At 58.6% G+C, this 15,740-nt stretch overlaps 2 protein-coding genes across 4 annotated transcripts; both read right to left on the bottom strand.

Moving 5' to 3' along the window:
* Positions 1-1,290: 1,290 nt before the first annotated feature.
* Positions 1,291-5,107, bottom strand: LCN10 (lipocalin 10). 3 transcript variants are annotated; one of them, XM_017893006.1, is made up of 6 exons: positions 4,953-5,107; positions 4,046-4,185; positions 3,512-3,621; positions 3,175-3,282; positions 2,287-2,385; positions 1,291-1,569 (listed from the first exon to the last, which is right to left on the bottom strand). In XM_017893006.1, exons 1-6 carry the CDS (start codon positions 5,055-5,057, stop codon positions 1,541-1,543), a joined length of 591 nt encoding a protein of 196 aa, XP_017748495.1. In that variant the 5' UTR covers positions 5,058-5,107; the 3' UTR covers positions 1,291-1,540. The 3 variants fall into 3 exon arrangements, with proteins under 3 accessions (XP_017748495.1, XP_017748497.1, XP_017748496.1); XM_017893008.1 differs by lacking the exon at positions 3,175-3,282; XM_017893007.1 differs by lacking the exon at positions 3,512-3,621 and having other exon boundaries at positions 3,175-3,353; positions 4,953-5,051.
* A 1,021-nt stretch (positions 5,108-6,128) lies between these two features.
* LCN6 (lipocalin 6) lies at positions 6,129-10,853 on the bottom strand. Its single transcript, XM_017893005.1, has 7 exons — positions 10,725-10,853; positions 9,385-9,524; positions 7,795-7,865; positions 7,113-7,223; positions 6,744-6,845; positions 6,452-6,477; positions 6,129-6,257 (listed from the first exon to the last, which is right to left on the bottom strand). The coding sequence occupies exons 1-7, from the start codon at positions 10,812-10,814 to the stop codon at positions 6,255-6,257; spliced, it is 543 nt and encodes a 180-aa protein (XP_017748494.1). The 5' UTR covers positions 10,815-10,853; the 3' UTR covers positions 6,129-6,254.
* Positions 10,854-15,740: the final 4,887 nt, after the last annotated feature.

Genomic DNA, 15,740 nt, shown 5'->3' with positions numbered 1-15,740 from the left:
TAACACGGTGAAACCCCGTCTCTACTAAAAATACAAAAAACTAGCCGGGCGAGGTGGCGGGCGCCTGTAGTCCCAGCTACTCGGGAGGCTGAGACAGGAGAATGGCGTAAACGCAGGAGGCAGAGCTTGCAGTGAGCTGAGATCCGGCCACTGCACTCCAGCCTGGGTGACAGAGCGAGACTCCGTCTCAAAAAAAAATAAAAAAAATAAAATGATAATAATAATATTAACCCCTGACCAAAACTACTGGTGTTATCTGTAAATTCCAGACATTGTAGGAGAAAGCACTGTAAAACTTCTTGTTCTGTTATCTGATGTATGTATCCCCCAGTCACATTCCTCACGCTTACTTGATCTATATTATGACCTTTTCACGTGGACCCCTTAGAGTTGTAAGCCCTTAAAAGGGCTAGGAATTTCTTTCTCCGGGAGCTCGGCTCTTAAGACGCGAGTCTGCCGATGCTCCCGGCCGAATAAAAAACCTCTTCCTTCTTTAATCCGGTGTCTGAAGAGTTTTGTCTGCGGCTCGTCCTGCTACAATCACCCCTTGAATGAGACCCAAGCCCTTCACTGCGGCCTTTAAGGTGCCATGGTCTGGTGGGCCCCTCCTGCTCCTCTGCGTGGCTCTCCCCACTGCCGTGCTCATACTGGCATGCCCAATCTCCTTGAAAAGCCATTTTCTCTACTCTGATGTCTTTTCAGAAGTCACATCCTGTTCTGGGGATGCACCCCTGCTCCTCCAGCCCCACCCGAACTGACTTAATACCCACCACCCTTCCCTGGTCAACCCAAATGCCACGTCCCCCAGGAAGCTCTCCCTGATGCTGCCCTGGATGGAATGAGTCAGACCTGCTGTTGTTGGGCCCTGGCTGCCCCTAGATAGACTTCTAGGGTCTATACTCGAGTATCCGGATGATCTAGGGTCTATACTCGAGTATCCAGATGATCTAGGGTCTATACTCAAGTATCCGGGTGATCTAGGGTCTATACTCGAGTATCCGGGTGATCACGCAGCTGAGGTTGGCTTCTCCTGATCGGCCATTAACTCTGGGACTGCATTCGACGATTCTGCTCCCTAACGCAGCCACAGGGGCAGCACGCCGCCTGGCATGTCCTGGGGGCTCCTCCATGTTGGGCGGATATGCAAACGGCTTCCTGAGAAAGTGCAGGATGCCAAGGAACACAGAGGGTGGCGGTGGCATGGAGGGCAGAGGGAAGGCACAAGGCGAGAATTGCGTTGGGCCAGCCTGTGGTCTATTTCACGGAAGACAGGGAACAGCAGCAGCCTGCAGTGTGCTCCAGAGGACACTGTGGAAGGGGCCTGGCTGACATCTCGCCACCCGGTCAGCCCGTACCCTTCTTCCTCATTCTTTCTGTGATCATAAAGGATCCCTTGAAACACTTGAGTTTCACACTGTCAACGACCTAGAGCCACCAAACACCTCTCAACAAGCCGTGGTCTCCACCTGACATCTGGAACAATGCTCCCTGGGTATGGGAGGACCACACTTCAAAAGGAAAGAACAGAGGACGCTGGCTTTCATGGCAGGATGGTGTGTGCACAGGAAGCTATGGGAGAGGAAAACGACCATGAGTGGGCTGGCTGCTCCGAGGAGAAACACGAGCCGTGAACACGTCTGCCCCGGCCACCCCCTGGTTCCATGCGTGCTCGTCTTGGGCACCACGAGAACACAGCCATGCAGCCCCCGATCCTGTAGCCACAGCTGTGGCACTGCCTGGTCAGATGCAGCATCTGCTCTGGGCACCTCTCGCTGTCGGTGCAAGGCCTGCCAGGCCAAACCCCGATTCTCAGGGGTGGCAGGAGGCAGGGCAGGAGGCACATTTGGGCGGATCTTTAAAATGGCACCTTTTGGCCAGGCGCGGTGGCTCAAGTCTGTAATCCCAGCACTTTGGGAGGCCGAGACGGGTGGATCACGAGGTCAGGAGATTGAGACCATCCTGGCTAACACGGTGAAACCCCATCTCCACTAAAAAAATACAAAAAACTAGCCGGGCATGGTGGCAGGTGCCTGTAGTCCCAGCTACTCGGGAGGCTACGCAGGAGAATGGCATGAACCCAGGAGGTGGAGCTTGCAGTGAACTGAGATCCGGCCACTGCACTCCAGCCTGGGCGACAGAGCGAGACTCCATCTCAAAAAAAAAAAAAAAAAATTGGCACCTTTCAAATGGGTTCTTTCGTTTCTCCTTCCCTCAATGAATCAGCTCCCTGTTGGGTGGGACGGGCAAGTGGGGCCAGGAGGGCAAACGGCTGGGGGCACAGTTTACCGTCTTTCGGGAGGATGACGGCGGCCTTGGAGAGCCCCAGAATTTCACACGCGTCCATGAATTCCTTCAGACTCTGGAAGCTCGAAACGTTCTGTCTATCTGAAGTTGAGATCAGGATCACATCAGAGGCTCCAGCTCTGGCCATTTTAGCATCTGCACCCTGGCCCCCATCCCCACCCTGGGAGCTGCTGAAATGTCCTCAGAGCTTAGGTGTGAAGCAGGGATCGGCCCCGGAAGGACAGCGGCCACTGGGTCCCTCCCCACTTACGAGGCAGCCAGGCTCGGGAAGCCGGGGTCACCACGCTGTCGCCTGGGGAGCCGTCTCTGCTTGCAGAATCCCCACCGGCCATCCCCTCAGCTGTGCCCCGGCTTGCTGCACCCTGAGTGTGCCCCGCCTCGACTGAGACCCCAGGACCCCACCTCCCCACAACCCCTTCCAACCGGGAGGGCCACTCTTTTCCCTGTACCCCAAGTGGTTGGTGCCTAGAATTGGGTTTGTGGCCCTTAACCCACACTGGGTCACTTCCACACCCCTCCATCCCGGGCAGACTCCTACCTGGGACCCCTCTGGCACCTCCTCATCCCTATTCCATCCCTCACCCAGAACATTGCACCTGCACCTGCCACCATCCTTGTGGCCTCCACGCCACCTGGATGGCCCACCCTGCTCTGCAGCCTCTTCCTGACGTCCCCCTTGCTGCAGCGACCACCAGGACCTGCCTGCTGTGGTCTCGGCTTCCACTGCCCCTGCCCTAACCACCGCCCCAACCCCCACTCTCTCTGCCCACCTCACCCCTGGGTCCTGCCCAGCCCCGTGTGCCCAGCACCCCTCTATGCCTCTCTCTGTACCCCCTCCACCATCCTTTGCCATCCACTGTGCCCGCTCACGGAAGAGCAGCAGGTTCTTGTAGTTTTGGGCTGCGCGCCCCAGGCGGAGGTAGACCAGACCGTAGCTGTAGTCAGTGGACAGCACGTGGAAGGCCTTCACCCCTTTCACTGAAAGAGACGCCCAGAGATGCCCGCTGGTTCCCGGATGGTGTGGCTGTGCCCACCCAGAGCCCTGACCCCTGGTGTCTGAGGCCTCGGAGCTCCCAGCCGGGTGCAGGTGTCCAGAAAAGACTGAGTGCCCTCCTGGGGCCTCCCCTCCCTGGCCAGGCCTGCTCAAGGCACAGAGGGGACAGAGGCGTCTCACGCAGCTCCTCAGGGGCTCAGAGCCCGAGCACACCGCCCTCCCGTCCTTCCCTCAGGCCCACCGCGTACGCACAGGTGTTCCTGAACACCGGCTTCTTCCCGTCTTTCCTCAGGATCACCTCCTGGGACTGGCACCCCTTCAACCTGGGGCAAGGCAGGGGCTCAGGCTGCAGACCAGGGAACCCCTCCTCCCCCCTGCCGGCCACCGAGTCCCACCAACACAACTCGGTCCCGCCCCTGCTGCCGTGAGACCTGGAAAGGTTGGGGCACCAGGTCCCCAGGTTTTTGCTTCACTATCCAACTCGTGTCAAATTGAGGCTCTGTGGTATGAGGATTTTCCAGTTCGGACCGGGGCCTGTCCCACGGCACGGGAGAAACTCCCAACACCCAGTCGCGTGGGGCCCAGGGGCTGCAAGCGGCTTCCTCTGAGTTTAGGGGGAGGAAGTTGGGGGACGGTCCTTGTGGAACTTCCAGACAGACAGGTTCCTCCCACACTCCTTTCCAGCCCCCAGGCAGCTTCCTCCTCCTGGAAGGGGAGACCCTTGCCTGGGGGGCGCTGCCCACTCACCGGCTGAAGGCAAGAAGCACGCGGAGCTGGCCTACTTTGTTCACTTTTATCACGGACGCCCCCAGCTTCCTCTTGCCCCTGGCCGGCAAGAATCCCTGGGCGTCTGTGGCCGTGGCCAGAATGTACCAGAACCCTGAAAACTGCGCAGCAGGTGTGTGGGCGGGGACAGGAGCTGCCACCCAGGGGCTGTCCCCACCCCCGAGGTTCCCAGCTAGAGAACCCAGGAGACAAGCGACCCTTCTGTGAACCGGAGCTCCAGCCCCACCCGGGTGCTGCCTCGGTCCCGGCCACTCAAGCCCTGGCCACTGGAGCAGGGCCGCAGAGAACCAGGTGCCCAGAAGGTCAGGGACCCCAGGCAGCACAGGGCTGGGCTGTGGCACCAGCAAGTAGAAGGCCTCCCTACCTCAGAGGCCCCGGCTCCTTTCCACGTGGCCTCCTAGGGGATGGGTACTGCTCGGCCACTTCCCTTCCCGCCGGCCCTCGGCTCCCAACTCTGCCTGCTGCCAACCCTAGTGCCCTGGGCACCGCCATGCCCATGAGTGCTGCTCCCGCGGCTCACTCTGCAGGTTCCTGGGCCCTCCCGCTACAGAACATGCCCCGCTTGCTCCACACTCATTCTGCCCTCTGGGTGTCTTCCAACCTCCTCGGCCACAGCTCTCTGGGCCCCTCCACCCTGACCCTCCCTGACCCCCCCAACTCCCCTGAACGCCTCGAGGCTCCCTGCTTCTGCCCTGCAGCTTGCGGGGCCCCTGTGCTGGAGGCTGCAGTGGGAGAAGCCAGGTGGGCATCGCCTGTGCCTGGAACTCCTGGTAGCCCTGCTCCTGGGCGGCTGCCGGGAGACTGTGCAGGAGCCGGCTCCAGCTCCAGGGCCGGTGCCCGGCTCAGGGACCAGTGGCACATGGCTCACCTTGCTCCAGTTGAGGGTGTGGGACTCCCTGGGGTACCAGTCCTGCACCTGGGACCCTGCAGCCAGCACCAGCACCAGCACCAGCAGCCCCTGCCTCATCCTCATCCTCCTCCCTCAGCCGCCAAGGCCAGTGTTTAAACCTTCCCGGAGCCACCAGTCTGGGTCAGGAGGGGTGGTAGGCAGCAGGTGTGGCCTTGGGCTCTGCTACCCTCTCCCCGCCCAGGGACCACCCCCAGACACTCAGACGCAGCCGGCACAGCCCCGCCCCGTGGTCACCGCTGGCCTGGGCTGCCCCGACAGACAGAGGCCGCTCTGAGGCCCCAGGACCCTCCTGCCCTCAGTGCCTGGCCTGCAGTCACTGTGTGTGCGCCTGAGACTCATTAAGCCCTGGCCCTCATCCCAGGCCTCCCAGGTGACAGGGAAAGGGCTGGTCGTAGCCCTTCTGTGGCACATGTGGACGTGGGGAGCACCGTGCGGCAGCCACACACACTGCCCCCGCCACCTTCTTGAGGGCCTGGCACCACAGTACCTGAGCAGGCACCAAAGGGTGGGCCAGGGCTGTGTGCCTGTGCCCATGAGTGTGTGTGCATGTGTGGGTACGTGCTCACATGTGCACGCGTGTGCATGCCCAGCCTTGCAGGTCAAGGCATCTGTGTGCGCCTCACCTCACCCCAGCATGAGCCTCGCACAGTCCCCAGCCCCGCATCCAGCCCTGAGGCCTCCACGGCCTGTGCTTCTCCCAGGACGGCAGGCAGCCCCCCACGCCCATCAGAACACAGGAGAACCTGCAGGCTCGGGCATCTGGGGTCCCCGTTCCTGCCCAGGCAAGAGCCACAACCCCAGCCCAGAGAAGCCTGAGCCTGGGGGGTCAGGGGCCCCTCTGAGCCCCACCAGCCTCTGCGCTCTTGTCCTAGGCAATCTGTGGAGCCTGTGGCACCCCAGCTGTGGTCCTGGTGGACGTCATTGCTGGCTTCTTCCCAGGCTGTGTCCCCCGACCTCCAAGCTGGGGCCTGAATTTGGGTGTCCGAAGACCCAGAGGGGCTCTAGCAAGGGACTGGGTTGGGCACGCATCTTCTCTGCAGCTGGCTCTATGGTTCTGTGGCTCGGCCCTTGGTGACGACCCCTGCCATCCTCCCTGCAATTCCCCAGCTGGCCCCCAGTCAAGAGCATCCCTGGTTTGCTGTGGAATTGCTTTATTCTGAGCTGGAGCTGAGCCCTGGGAGCCGGTGAGCGAAATGGGCGGACCCTGGCTGGCCGGGTCACAGGACCCTGCGGGCACTGTCCCTGCTGGGGACGCAGCACTCACTGAAAACCAAGACAAGTGTGAGGGGCCCAGCCCACCACGGAGGCGCCCTCCACACCCTCAGTCACCTTAGAGGCAGTGGAGCCACGAACCCGTGGGCTTGGGCAGAGGGTCCTCCCGCCCACTGTGCTCACGGTGGCCTCCCCCACCCCTACTCCCAGGGGAGCCCAGGGTGAGGCTTAGAATGGCGGCTTACCGGGAGGATCTTGTGAGCACAGGTGACTAGAAGGGGAGGCAAGACTGGCTGTGGAAAAGGACTGAGCCCCACAGGGCTCCACCCACAGGACTCGTCTGCTGTGGGGACCAACCCCCAGGCCTGACTGTGGGCAGGGGCAGGTGAAGACCCCCTTAGCCTGCCTGACTCCCTGAGGGTGACTGAGTCAGGCAGAAGCCAGAAGCAGCCCCAGGGTCTGTGCCACCCCGTCATGCCCTGTGGGCACCAGAACTTGCCCCAAGCCTCCCCTGTGGCTGCTCCGGTGGACACTCACGATCCTTCTGCAGCTGGGCCTGCTGCTGTGACAGGAAGCCCAGGCCCCTGCTCCACTTGGTGAAGAGTCCCATGGCCTCCTGGCTGGCTGCCTCCGTCCGACCTGGGGGCACCAGGGCAGTGCAGGGGGATGCAACCTCTGAGAGCTGGGGCGGGGCCAGGGAGGAGCTGGGGCGGGGCCAGGGAGGAGCCGGGGAGGGGCTGGGAAGGGTCAGGGAGAAGACCGCCTGCCCTGGGATGCTGGCCCCGGCCCTTCCAAGGCCACCTCCAGTGCAGCGAGCCTCAAGGTGGGGGAACTTGGCCTGCATGAGGCCCCGAGTGGCCCACCCACCACACAGCTCCCCGCGTGGCCCCCGCACGGCACACTCACTGTACAGCTCCACAGTGTTGAAGGGCTCGTCCCCAAACTCCAGCTGAGTGAAGATGATGGCATAGTCTCTGAAGTTGGTGGCCAGCACCCGGAGCTCCAGCACGCCTATTGCTAGAAAACAAAACCCCCCGCCGTGGAGGAGGGCAGCTGCTGTATCTGTCCAGGGGCTGCTGAGCTGGTGCTGGCCACAGGGATGGAGGGTCCAATCCAAGTGAGAGCCCCCAACCACAGGAGACCTCTCAAAGCACACCCAGAGCCCCCAAGCTTTGTCCCCCAACCCCGACCCCACCTGGTGCCAGCATCAAGGGGCTTTCAGAGACTGATGGACAGACAGATAGACAGACAAGCACTGCCCCAGCCTGTCCTGGGTGTGAACGAGGAGTGGCTGGGTCACACTGGCCCAGCCCTGTCCCTATGGACAGCCACTGGACAGGCCCCTTGCCCTCTGCACCTATGGGGACCTTGGCTGGACTCCACTGGCATCTGAGCCTGCTGGGAGCAAGGTTCCAGTCCTCTGTCCAGGGGCCTCTCTTCACCCTCGGGATGGGCACCAATCCTAAGACCAGAACCTGTAGCCTCCTGGCATTCGGGAGTGGAGTCAGCCCTCCGTCCCTGGCCGCAGGGGGCCTGGGGATGCTGCAGGGAAGAACGGCCTGGGTGAGGCCATGGTGGTCAGACTCACAGGGATTCTCAAACACCCATCCGGAGTTTCGTTTCAACAGCTCCATGACACTCTGGCTGCACCCCTCCAGCCTGGAAAAGAAGGGGCCCATCACCCACTCAGGGTCAAGACCCCGGGGCCCGGTGAGAGGAGACGGAGCCCAGGAGTCGAGTCCAGGCCAGGCCAGCTGGCGGTGAGGCCAGAGCTTCCATCTTCTGCCAGATGCCCCGATGCCTGGAAACCTGCTCTCGGAGAGTGGACGGCGTGGGAGTCCTAAGAGGGGCGGACACTCCCATTCACCTCCTGAGAGATGCTCAGTGCCAGATCTCCACCAGGAACGCTGAATGCTGCTGAGGACGCAACAGGAGACTCAACAGACGGGAGGTTCGCCCGCAACTCAGGGGAAGAGGCCGGCGCTCCCTAAGTGGTCAGTCCCGAGTAAGCAAAACCCAGCAAAGGTGCAGTGGCATTTGCCAACGGAGGAAGCTGAGGCTGAAGTCCACGCGGGAGAAACAGCAAGAAGAACCAGGAAAGCCACGTGTGAGCTGCCACCTCAGCCTGGAGCCCCTTGGTCCCAGCTCACCCTGAGGCCAGGCCTGGGGGGTGCAGCAGGGCCCCTGCCCATAGCCTCCAGGCACAGGTGCAGGGGGAGGGCACGCTGGGTAGGAGGGCAGGTTCTCCTCTCTGGGCCCTGTGTCTGGCTCAGTGGTTCAGGCCTGGGCTCTGCCACCAGCTTGCCGGGGGGTAGACGCCCACCACGCCACCCAGCAGGCCACTCTTCTGCAAAGGGAGGCAGGCACTGACTCCTGCCCCAGCATGGCTACCCCTACAGCCTGGCTGCCCTGTAGGTGTCCCCTGCATAGCACGATCTCAGGGGCTGGCCCCTCCTTTAAGGCCACACAGCTTCTGGGTCCCCCAGGGCCAGCCCAGACCAGCATGGGCAGTGAGGGATGAGTTGGGCCAGCCCTTGGGGGGATCCCAAAGGCAGGAGCCCCAGGGCAGGAGGGGTGGATGCTGGAGGGTTGGAGGCTGGAGGGCTGGAGGGTTGGAGGCTGGAAGGTTGAATTGGAGGCTGGACACCCATCCCTGCACACTGCCACCAGCCATGCATGTGGTCAGGTGCATCGGCCTGAGGCCACAAGGCCAGTCTGGCCAACAGCCTGCACGACCATATTGTTTGGTGATTTATATTATAAAAGAACCAGTGGTTCTTAGGCCCGAATGCATTACCCTCCTTTAAACAGAATTCCCGGAAAAGCCTGCCGAGAGGACCGGCTTCTCCAGCTCTGACCCCAGCCTGCAGCCAGATGGCCCAGGACAGGGATGCATCAAGGAGCGTGGTCAGAGCCGTGCCCGGCCGCGGTATTGAAGGTGGGAGTCCCACCTGGAGGCCCCAGGGACACAGATGTGAGTAGCTGGGCAGAGGGCTGGTGGCTCTGGGCAGAGGGCTGGTGGCTCTGCGCAGAGCCCAGCGGGAAAAGTGAGGGGAGTGCAGGGGGGCCGTGGGAACCCCCAGGCCGTGGTGCCCGGGAGCAGACATGCAAAGGATATGATGTGCCTGGGCCACAGGCCTGCCTGCGGGAAGGCCTGGCAGGACCCCCCCCCACTCACCCGTGCTGAGAGGACAGCAGTCGCAGGTTGTTTTCTGGAGTGAGGGTCACCACCACCCCCGCGACGTTCTTCATGTCCTTCTCCACTGCAAAGCTCTTTTCCCGGGAGGCCACCGCAAGCACGTACCAGGGCCCAAGAAGCTGCATTGAGGCCGCTCCTGTGAGGGCCGCCAGCCCTCCAGCCTCCAGCCTCCAGCCATCCAGCCTCCAGCCTTCCAGCCCTGCAGCTTCCAGCCTCCACCCTCCAACCGTCCAGCCCTCCAGCCTCCAGCCTCCAACCCTGCCACCCTCCAGCTTCCAGCCTTCCAGCCTTGCAGCCTCTAGCCTCCAGCCCTCCAGCCTTCCACCCCTCTAGCCTCCAGCCTCTACCCTCCAGCCTCCAGCTCTCCAGCCCTTCAGTCTCCAGCCTCCAGTTCTACAGCCTCCCAGCCTTCCACCTCTCTAGCCTCCAGCCTCAGCCTCCAGCCTCCAACCCTCCAGCCTCCAGCCTTCCAGCCTTGCAGCCTCTAGCCTCCAACCCTCCAGGCTTCCACCCCTCTAGCCTCCAACCTCTAGCCCTCCAGACTCCAGTTCTCCAGCCTTCCAGCCTCCAGCCCTGTAGCCTCCAGCCTCCAGTTCTACAGCCCCCCAGCCTTCCACCTCTCTAGCCTCCAGCCTCAACCTCCAGCCTCCAACCCTCCAGCCTCCAGCCTTCCAGCCCTGCAGCCTCCAGCCTCCACCATCCAACCATCCAGCCCTCCAGCCTCCAGCCTCCAACCCTCCCACCCTCCAGCCTCCAGTCTTCCAGCCTTGCAGCCTCTAGCCTGCAGCCTTCCAGCCTTCCACCTCTCTAGCCTCCAGCCTCCAGCTCTCCAGCCTTGCAACCTCCAGTCTCCACCCTCCAATTCTCCAGCCCTCTAGCCTCCAACTCTCCAGCCTCCAGCCTTCCAGCCCTGCAGCCTCCAGCCTCCACCCTCCAACCATCCAGCCCTCCAGCCTCCAGCCTCCAACCTTCCCGCCCTCCAGCTTCCAGCCTTCCAGCCTTGCAGCCTCTAGCCTCCAGCCCTCCAGCCTTCCACCCCTCTAGCCTCCAGCCTCTAGCCCTCCAGCCTCCAGCTCTCCAGCCCGGCAACCTCCAGTCTCCAGCCTCCAATCCTCCAGCCCTCCAGCCTCCAACCCTCCAGCATCCACCCCTCCTGCCCTGAGGCTCCTGCCTTTGGGACCCCCCCAAGGGCTGGCCCAACTCATTCCCCACTGCCCATGCTGGTCTGGGCTGGCCCTGGGGGACCCAGAAGCTGTGTGACCTTAAAGGAGGGGCCGGCCCCTGAGGACCAGCTTTCTCCACCCCCAGGAGGACTGTACCTGCTTAGGGTCCAGTCTTCCCAACCACACGGCCTGGGCCCTGGGCACCGAGACCAAAGCCAGAAGAGCAGCCAGCAGTAGGCCACCCATCCTCCCAGGTCCACACCACGCCTCAGGCCCAAGATGTGCAGTCCCTCCAGGCCCTGGAGACCCATTTATATGGCTCTGAATTTCTCTGTGTGGGCAGCACTAACTGCCAGGAACCCTCCTGGCCTCCTGCAAAATTACCCAGGGGGCACTGAGCAGTGGCAGCCTCTGAGCCCAGATCAGACAGCTGCACAGCCGGGAGAGGGTCTGGAGTATGTGCATGAACCACACTGTACTGATCTCTGTTTCCTTCCACCAGAAGGTTCCAGAATGGGCATCCTAAAGCCAGCTGCATCACCTCCCTGCTTCCTGGGGACCCACGCTCTCCCTCACCCAGTTTGGAAAGCAGGGACCCTGCTGTCTGCTGCCAGGCCCGGCGGGAGGCCAGGGTCAAGCCCTAGGAGAGGTACAAGCAGGATAAGAACAAGCGGTTCTTAGGAACTGCGGCTTTGGATATCTTTTGTTTCAATCATTAAATATAAAAAGTCTCTGAAAGCCTTTTGATAAAAGCTCCCACCCCCTCCTGGCCCACACACCATTCTGCTTTGTGGCCTGGCCTCCTGTCCCCCACAGCCAGCACCCCCAGAACAGACTGTCCTGTTCCTTTCACCCCTGCACCCCACCGTCCGGCCCTGCTGCCTCCTGCCTCCCCTCCCTGGGACCCTGGCCTGCTTGTGCCTCCCAAGGCCCCTTGAGAGCTCTCTGCAGCCCCTGTCCAGGAGCAGAGGACAGAGGTGCTCGTCAGGGTCTATCTGAGCCCCTGAAGCCCACTGGGAGGCAGCCAGGAGGGTCCTCCCCCAATGCCATGGCCTGAACCCTCTGGGATTCACTCCCACACACCTTCACTCATTCGTCAACAAGGGTGCAAGGAGCATGTCCATGCAACAAGGCTGCAGTGCCCAGGGCCGCCTGCACTCACAGAGCTTACACTGCAGCCCTGGCCGCCTGCCCTGTACCCACGCAGCAGGGCCTGTGACCACCAGAGTGCAGGAAGAAGGCAGAAACCACGCAGCTACTGGGGGCCGGGCCTGCGAAGACTTACCGGGCAGTGGGGCCATGGAAGTGCCAGCCAAAGCCATGGCAAGCAGGAGTTGCCCAGGGGCTGAGCCACAGAACAAGGGGGCGGGACACTAGGCCTGGAGCCTTCAGGAGGGAGCCATGGCCGGGCACGGTGGCTCACACCTGTAATCCCAGCACTTTGGGAGGCTGAGGTGGGAGGATCACTTGAGTCTAGGAGTTCGAGACCAGCCTGGGCAACATAGCCAGACCTCATCTCTACAAACAAATTTAAAAATTAGCTGGACATGGTGGTGTGCTCCTGTGGTCCCAGCTACTTGGAGGCTGAGATGGGAGGATCGCTTGAGCCCAGGAGTTTGAGGCTGCAGTGAGCTGTGATCGTGCCACTCCACTCCAGCCTGGATGACACAGCAAGACCCCATCTCTAAAATAAAAATACAAAAAGGAGGAAGTCAAGCAGCTGGGCCAGGCCTCTGACAAGGAAACACCGGCTAGCCCCACAGTGTCCCTCAAGGCTGCGGGAGGCTGGTTTTCGAGGTAGCCACAAAACAGCACACAGCATCAGTCGGGCATGGTGGCTCACGCCTGTAATCCCAACACTTTGGGAGGCTGAGGCCAGCAGATCACCTGGGGTCAGGAGTTCGAGACCAGCCTGGCCAACATAGTGAAACCCCGTTTCTACTAAAATTACAAAAATTAGCCGGGCGTGGTGGCACATGCCTGTAATCCCAGCTACTCAGGAGGCTGAGGCAGGAGAATCGCTTGAACCTGGGAGGTGGAGGTTGCAGTGAGCTGAGATTGAGCCATTGCACTCCAGCCTGGGTGACAGAGTGAGTAAGACTCTGTCTCAAAAAACAACAAACAAACAAACAAAAACAAAAAGCATAGGATAAACCTCAGAGTCTAATGAGACTAGTTCCCTGCTGGAGCTGGGAGCTGGAACAGAGTGAGGGGAGGAATTTAGACTCTTTTGAGTAAACTTTTTTGTATAGTTTTGACTTTGGAATCAAAGTAATTTGGTATACTATACCGTTATACTCAAAAGTAAAATAAACAAATTCCAAACACGGAATACAGTTGTATTATAGATAAATGACAGCCACACTAAAGGGGAAAGGACTGCCCCCCGGTAACTTCTGAACAGTAGTTTTTCTGTATACTCGGGCTAATGGCAGAAGGAGCTATAAACACATCCTAAGCTCTCGTCTGCAGGTTCATGGCTCACGGTGGTTTGGATGAGCAATTCTGTTTTATTTTGTTTTGTTTTGTTTTGAGATGGGGGTCTCATTCCGTCGTCTAGGCTGGAGTACAGTGGTGTAATCTTGGCTCACTGCATCCTTCACCTCCCCAGTTCAAGTGATTCTTCTGCTTCAGCCTCCTGAGAGCTGGGATTACAGACATGCGCCATCATGTCCAGCTAATTTTTGTATTTTTAGTAGAGATGGGGTTTCACCATGTTGGTCAAGCTGGTCTCGAACTCCTGACCTCGGGATCTGCCTGTCTCGGCCTCCCCAAATGCTGGGATTACAGGCATGAACCACCGCACCCAGCCTGGGTGAGCAATTCTGATACTACTTTCCATGTGCTCTAGAAGGGACCTAATGAATAAATATATCAAGGGTAATGGGTTTCTCTGTGTTGGAAAAGAGAATTATAAATACAGACATATAGAAAGGGGAGAGATCAAAGTGAACCCTGTGGCGTTGGGTTGGAATTGGAAGTATCCATGTGAACTCCGATTTTGGTAGACAGATGAGGAGAGGCAGGCAGAGAAGGAGAGAGACAGGAGGAAAGGAAGGAAGGAGGGAAGGGAGGGATAGAGGGCAGGCAGGGGAGGAAGGAGGGAGAAATGGGAGGGGAAGGGAAAAAGGAGAGAGAAAGAGGGAGGCAGGGGACGAGAAGAAGGAGGAAGGAAGGGGAGGAAGGAAAGTCCAGGCTCTGTCTGCTGAGGTTTAGATACAATCAGACCCAGTAAAAGTAAAAGCAAGCACACCCAACACTCAGAGCTTGGTTTCTCAACATCATTCTATACGAAAAGGTGAATTATTCAAAGGCTGTGTATAGAAAACATAAGAGGAACTTGGAATGTTTTTTGTGCCAAAAAGCAAAAATGTGCCCACGGAATCGGGGAATGTGCCAACAATACTCTGAAGCCACTTCAAAGGCACTCCCATTGGGTAGAAACTATTGTCATCAATTGTAACCTACGGAAGAAAACAGGAACTACTGAGTTCATGCTGACATAATTAAGTAACCAAATGGAGGACAAGGAATGCAGCTTCCAATGGACTCACTTGGTCTCTGTTTGTCACACGGATCTTCTTCCTGCAGACCTGAGTGGCCACCCAGAGTCATTTCCCCTCTGCCTGAGGAATATCCTTGGCATTTATTTATTGTACCGAAGCTGCGTTAGAGATAAATTCCCTCCACTTCCATTTCTCTCAAAGTATGTTTATTTGACCCTCAGTTTTGAAGGGTATCTGTCCTAGATATAGAGATCTGCTTTGATTTTTTTTTCAGCAATGTAAAGATGCCCTATCGTCATCTCCTGGTTTCCATTTGCCATGAGAAGACAGCCATTGTGTCCCCCCGTTTATGTCCTGTATTAGTCCATTCTCATATTGCTATAAAGAACTACCTGAGACTGGGTAATTTATGAAAAAAAGAAGTTTAATTGGCTCATGGTTCCACAGGCTGTACAGGAAACACGGCTGTGCAGGCTTCAGAAAACTTCCTTTTTTTTTTTTTTTTTTTTTGCCCAAACTGGAGTGCAATGATGCAATCTTGGTTCACTGCAACCTCCGCCTCCTGGGTTCAAGCGATTCTCCTGCCTCAGCCTCCCAAGTAGCTGGGATTACAGGTGCACACCACCATGCCTGGCTAATTTTTTGTATTTTTAGTAGAAATGGGGTTTCACCATGTTAGCCAGGCTGGTCTCAAACTCCTGACCTCAGGTGATCTTTCTGCCTCAGCCTCCCAAAGTGCTGGGATTACAGGCGTGAGCCACTGCACCTGGCCAGGAAACTTTCAATCATAGTTGAAAGTGAAGGGGAAGCAGGTAAGTCTTTACATGGACAGCAGGAGAGAGAATGAAAGGGGAAATGCTACACACTTTTAAACAAGCAGATCTCCTGAGAACTCACTCACAATCACAAGAACAAGGGTAAATCCATCCCCATGATCCAATCACCTCCAACCAAGCCCTACCTCCAACATTGGGCATTACAATAATGCCACATGAGATCTGGGTGGGGACACAGAGCCAAACTGTATCATGCCCTGTCTTTTTTTGTTTGTTTCTTTGTTTTGAGATGGAGTCTCACTGTGTCGCCCCGGCAGGAGTGCAGTGGCACGATCTCGGCTTACTGCAAGCTCCGCCTCCCAGGTTCACGCCATTCTCCTGCCTCAGCCTCCCCAGCAGCTGGGACTACAGGTGCCCGCCACCACGCCTGGCTAATTTTTTTTATTTTTAGTAGAGATGAGGTTTCACCGTGTTCGCCAGGATGGTCTCGATCTCCTGACCTCGTGATCCACCCACCTCGGCCTCCCAAAGTGCTGGGATTACAGGCGTGAGCCACCGCGCCCGGCTTGTTTGTTTGTTTTTGAAGAGAGATGAAGACTCACTATGTTGCCCAGGCTGGTCTCAAACTCCTGACCTCAAGTGATCCTCCCACCTCGGCCTCCCAGATTGCTGGGATTACAGGATTACAGATGTGAGCCACCAAGCCTGGCTGTGTCCTGTGTTTTACCCACAGATCCTCTTAAATTTTTATCCAAATCATTGGTTGGCAGTGCTTTGACTATAATGTCCCTCGGTGTGATTTCTGTGAGGCTTTGTTTTCATCCTGCCTGGGTTTCTCTGAGCCTCTGGGCTATCTACGTTGATGTTTTCATCAAGTTTGGGTTATAGCC

Source organism: Rhinopithecus bieti, unplaced genomic scaffold, assembly GCF_001698545.2.
Source record: "Rhinopithecus bieti isolate Rb0 unplaced genomic scaffold, ASM169854v2 scaffold_23276, whole genome shotgun sequence".
NCBI lineage: Eukaryota > Metazoa > Chordata > Mammalia > Primates > Cercopithecidae > Rhinopithecus > Rhinopithecus bieti.
The sequence above is the reverse complement of the archived record's forward strand: the minus strand, read 5'-3'. Positions and strand labels throughout refer to the sequence as shown.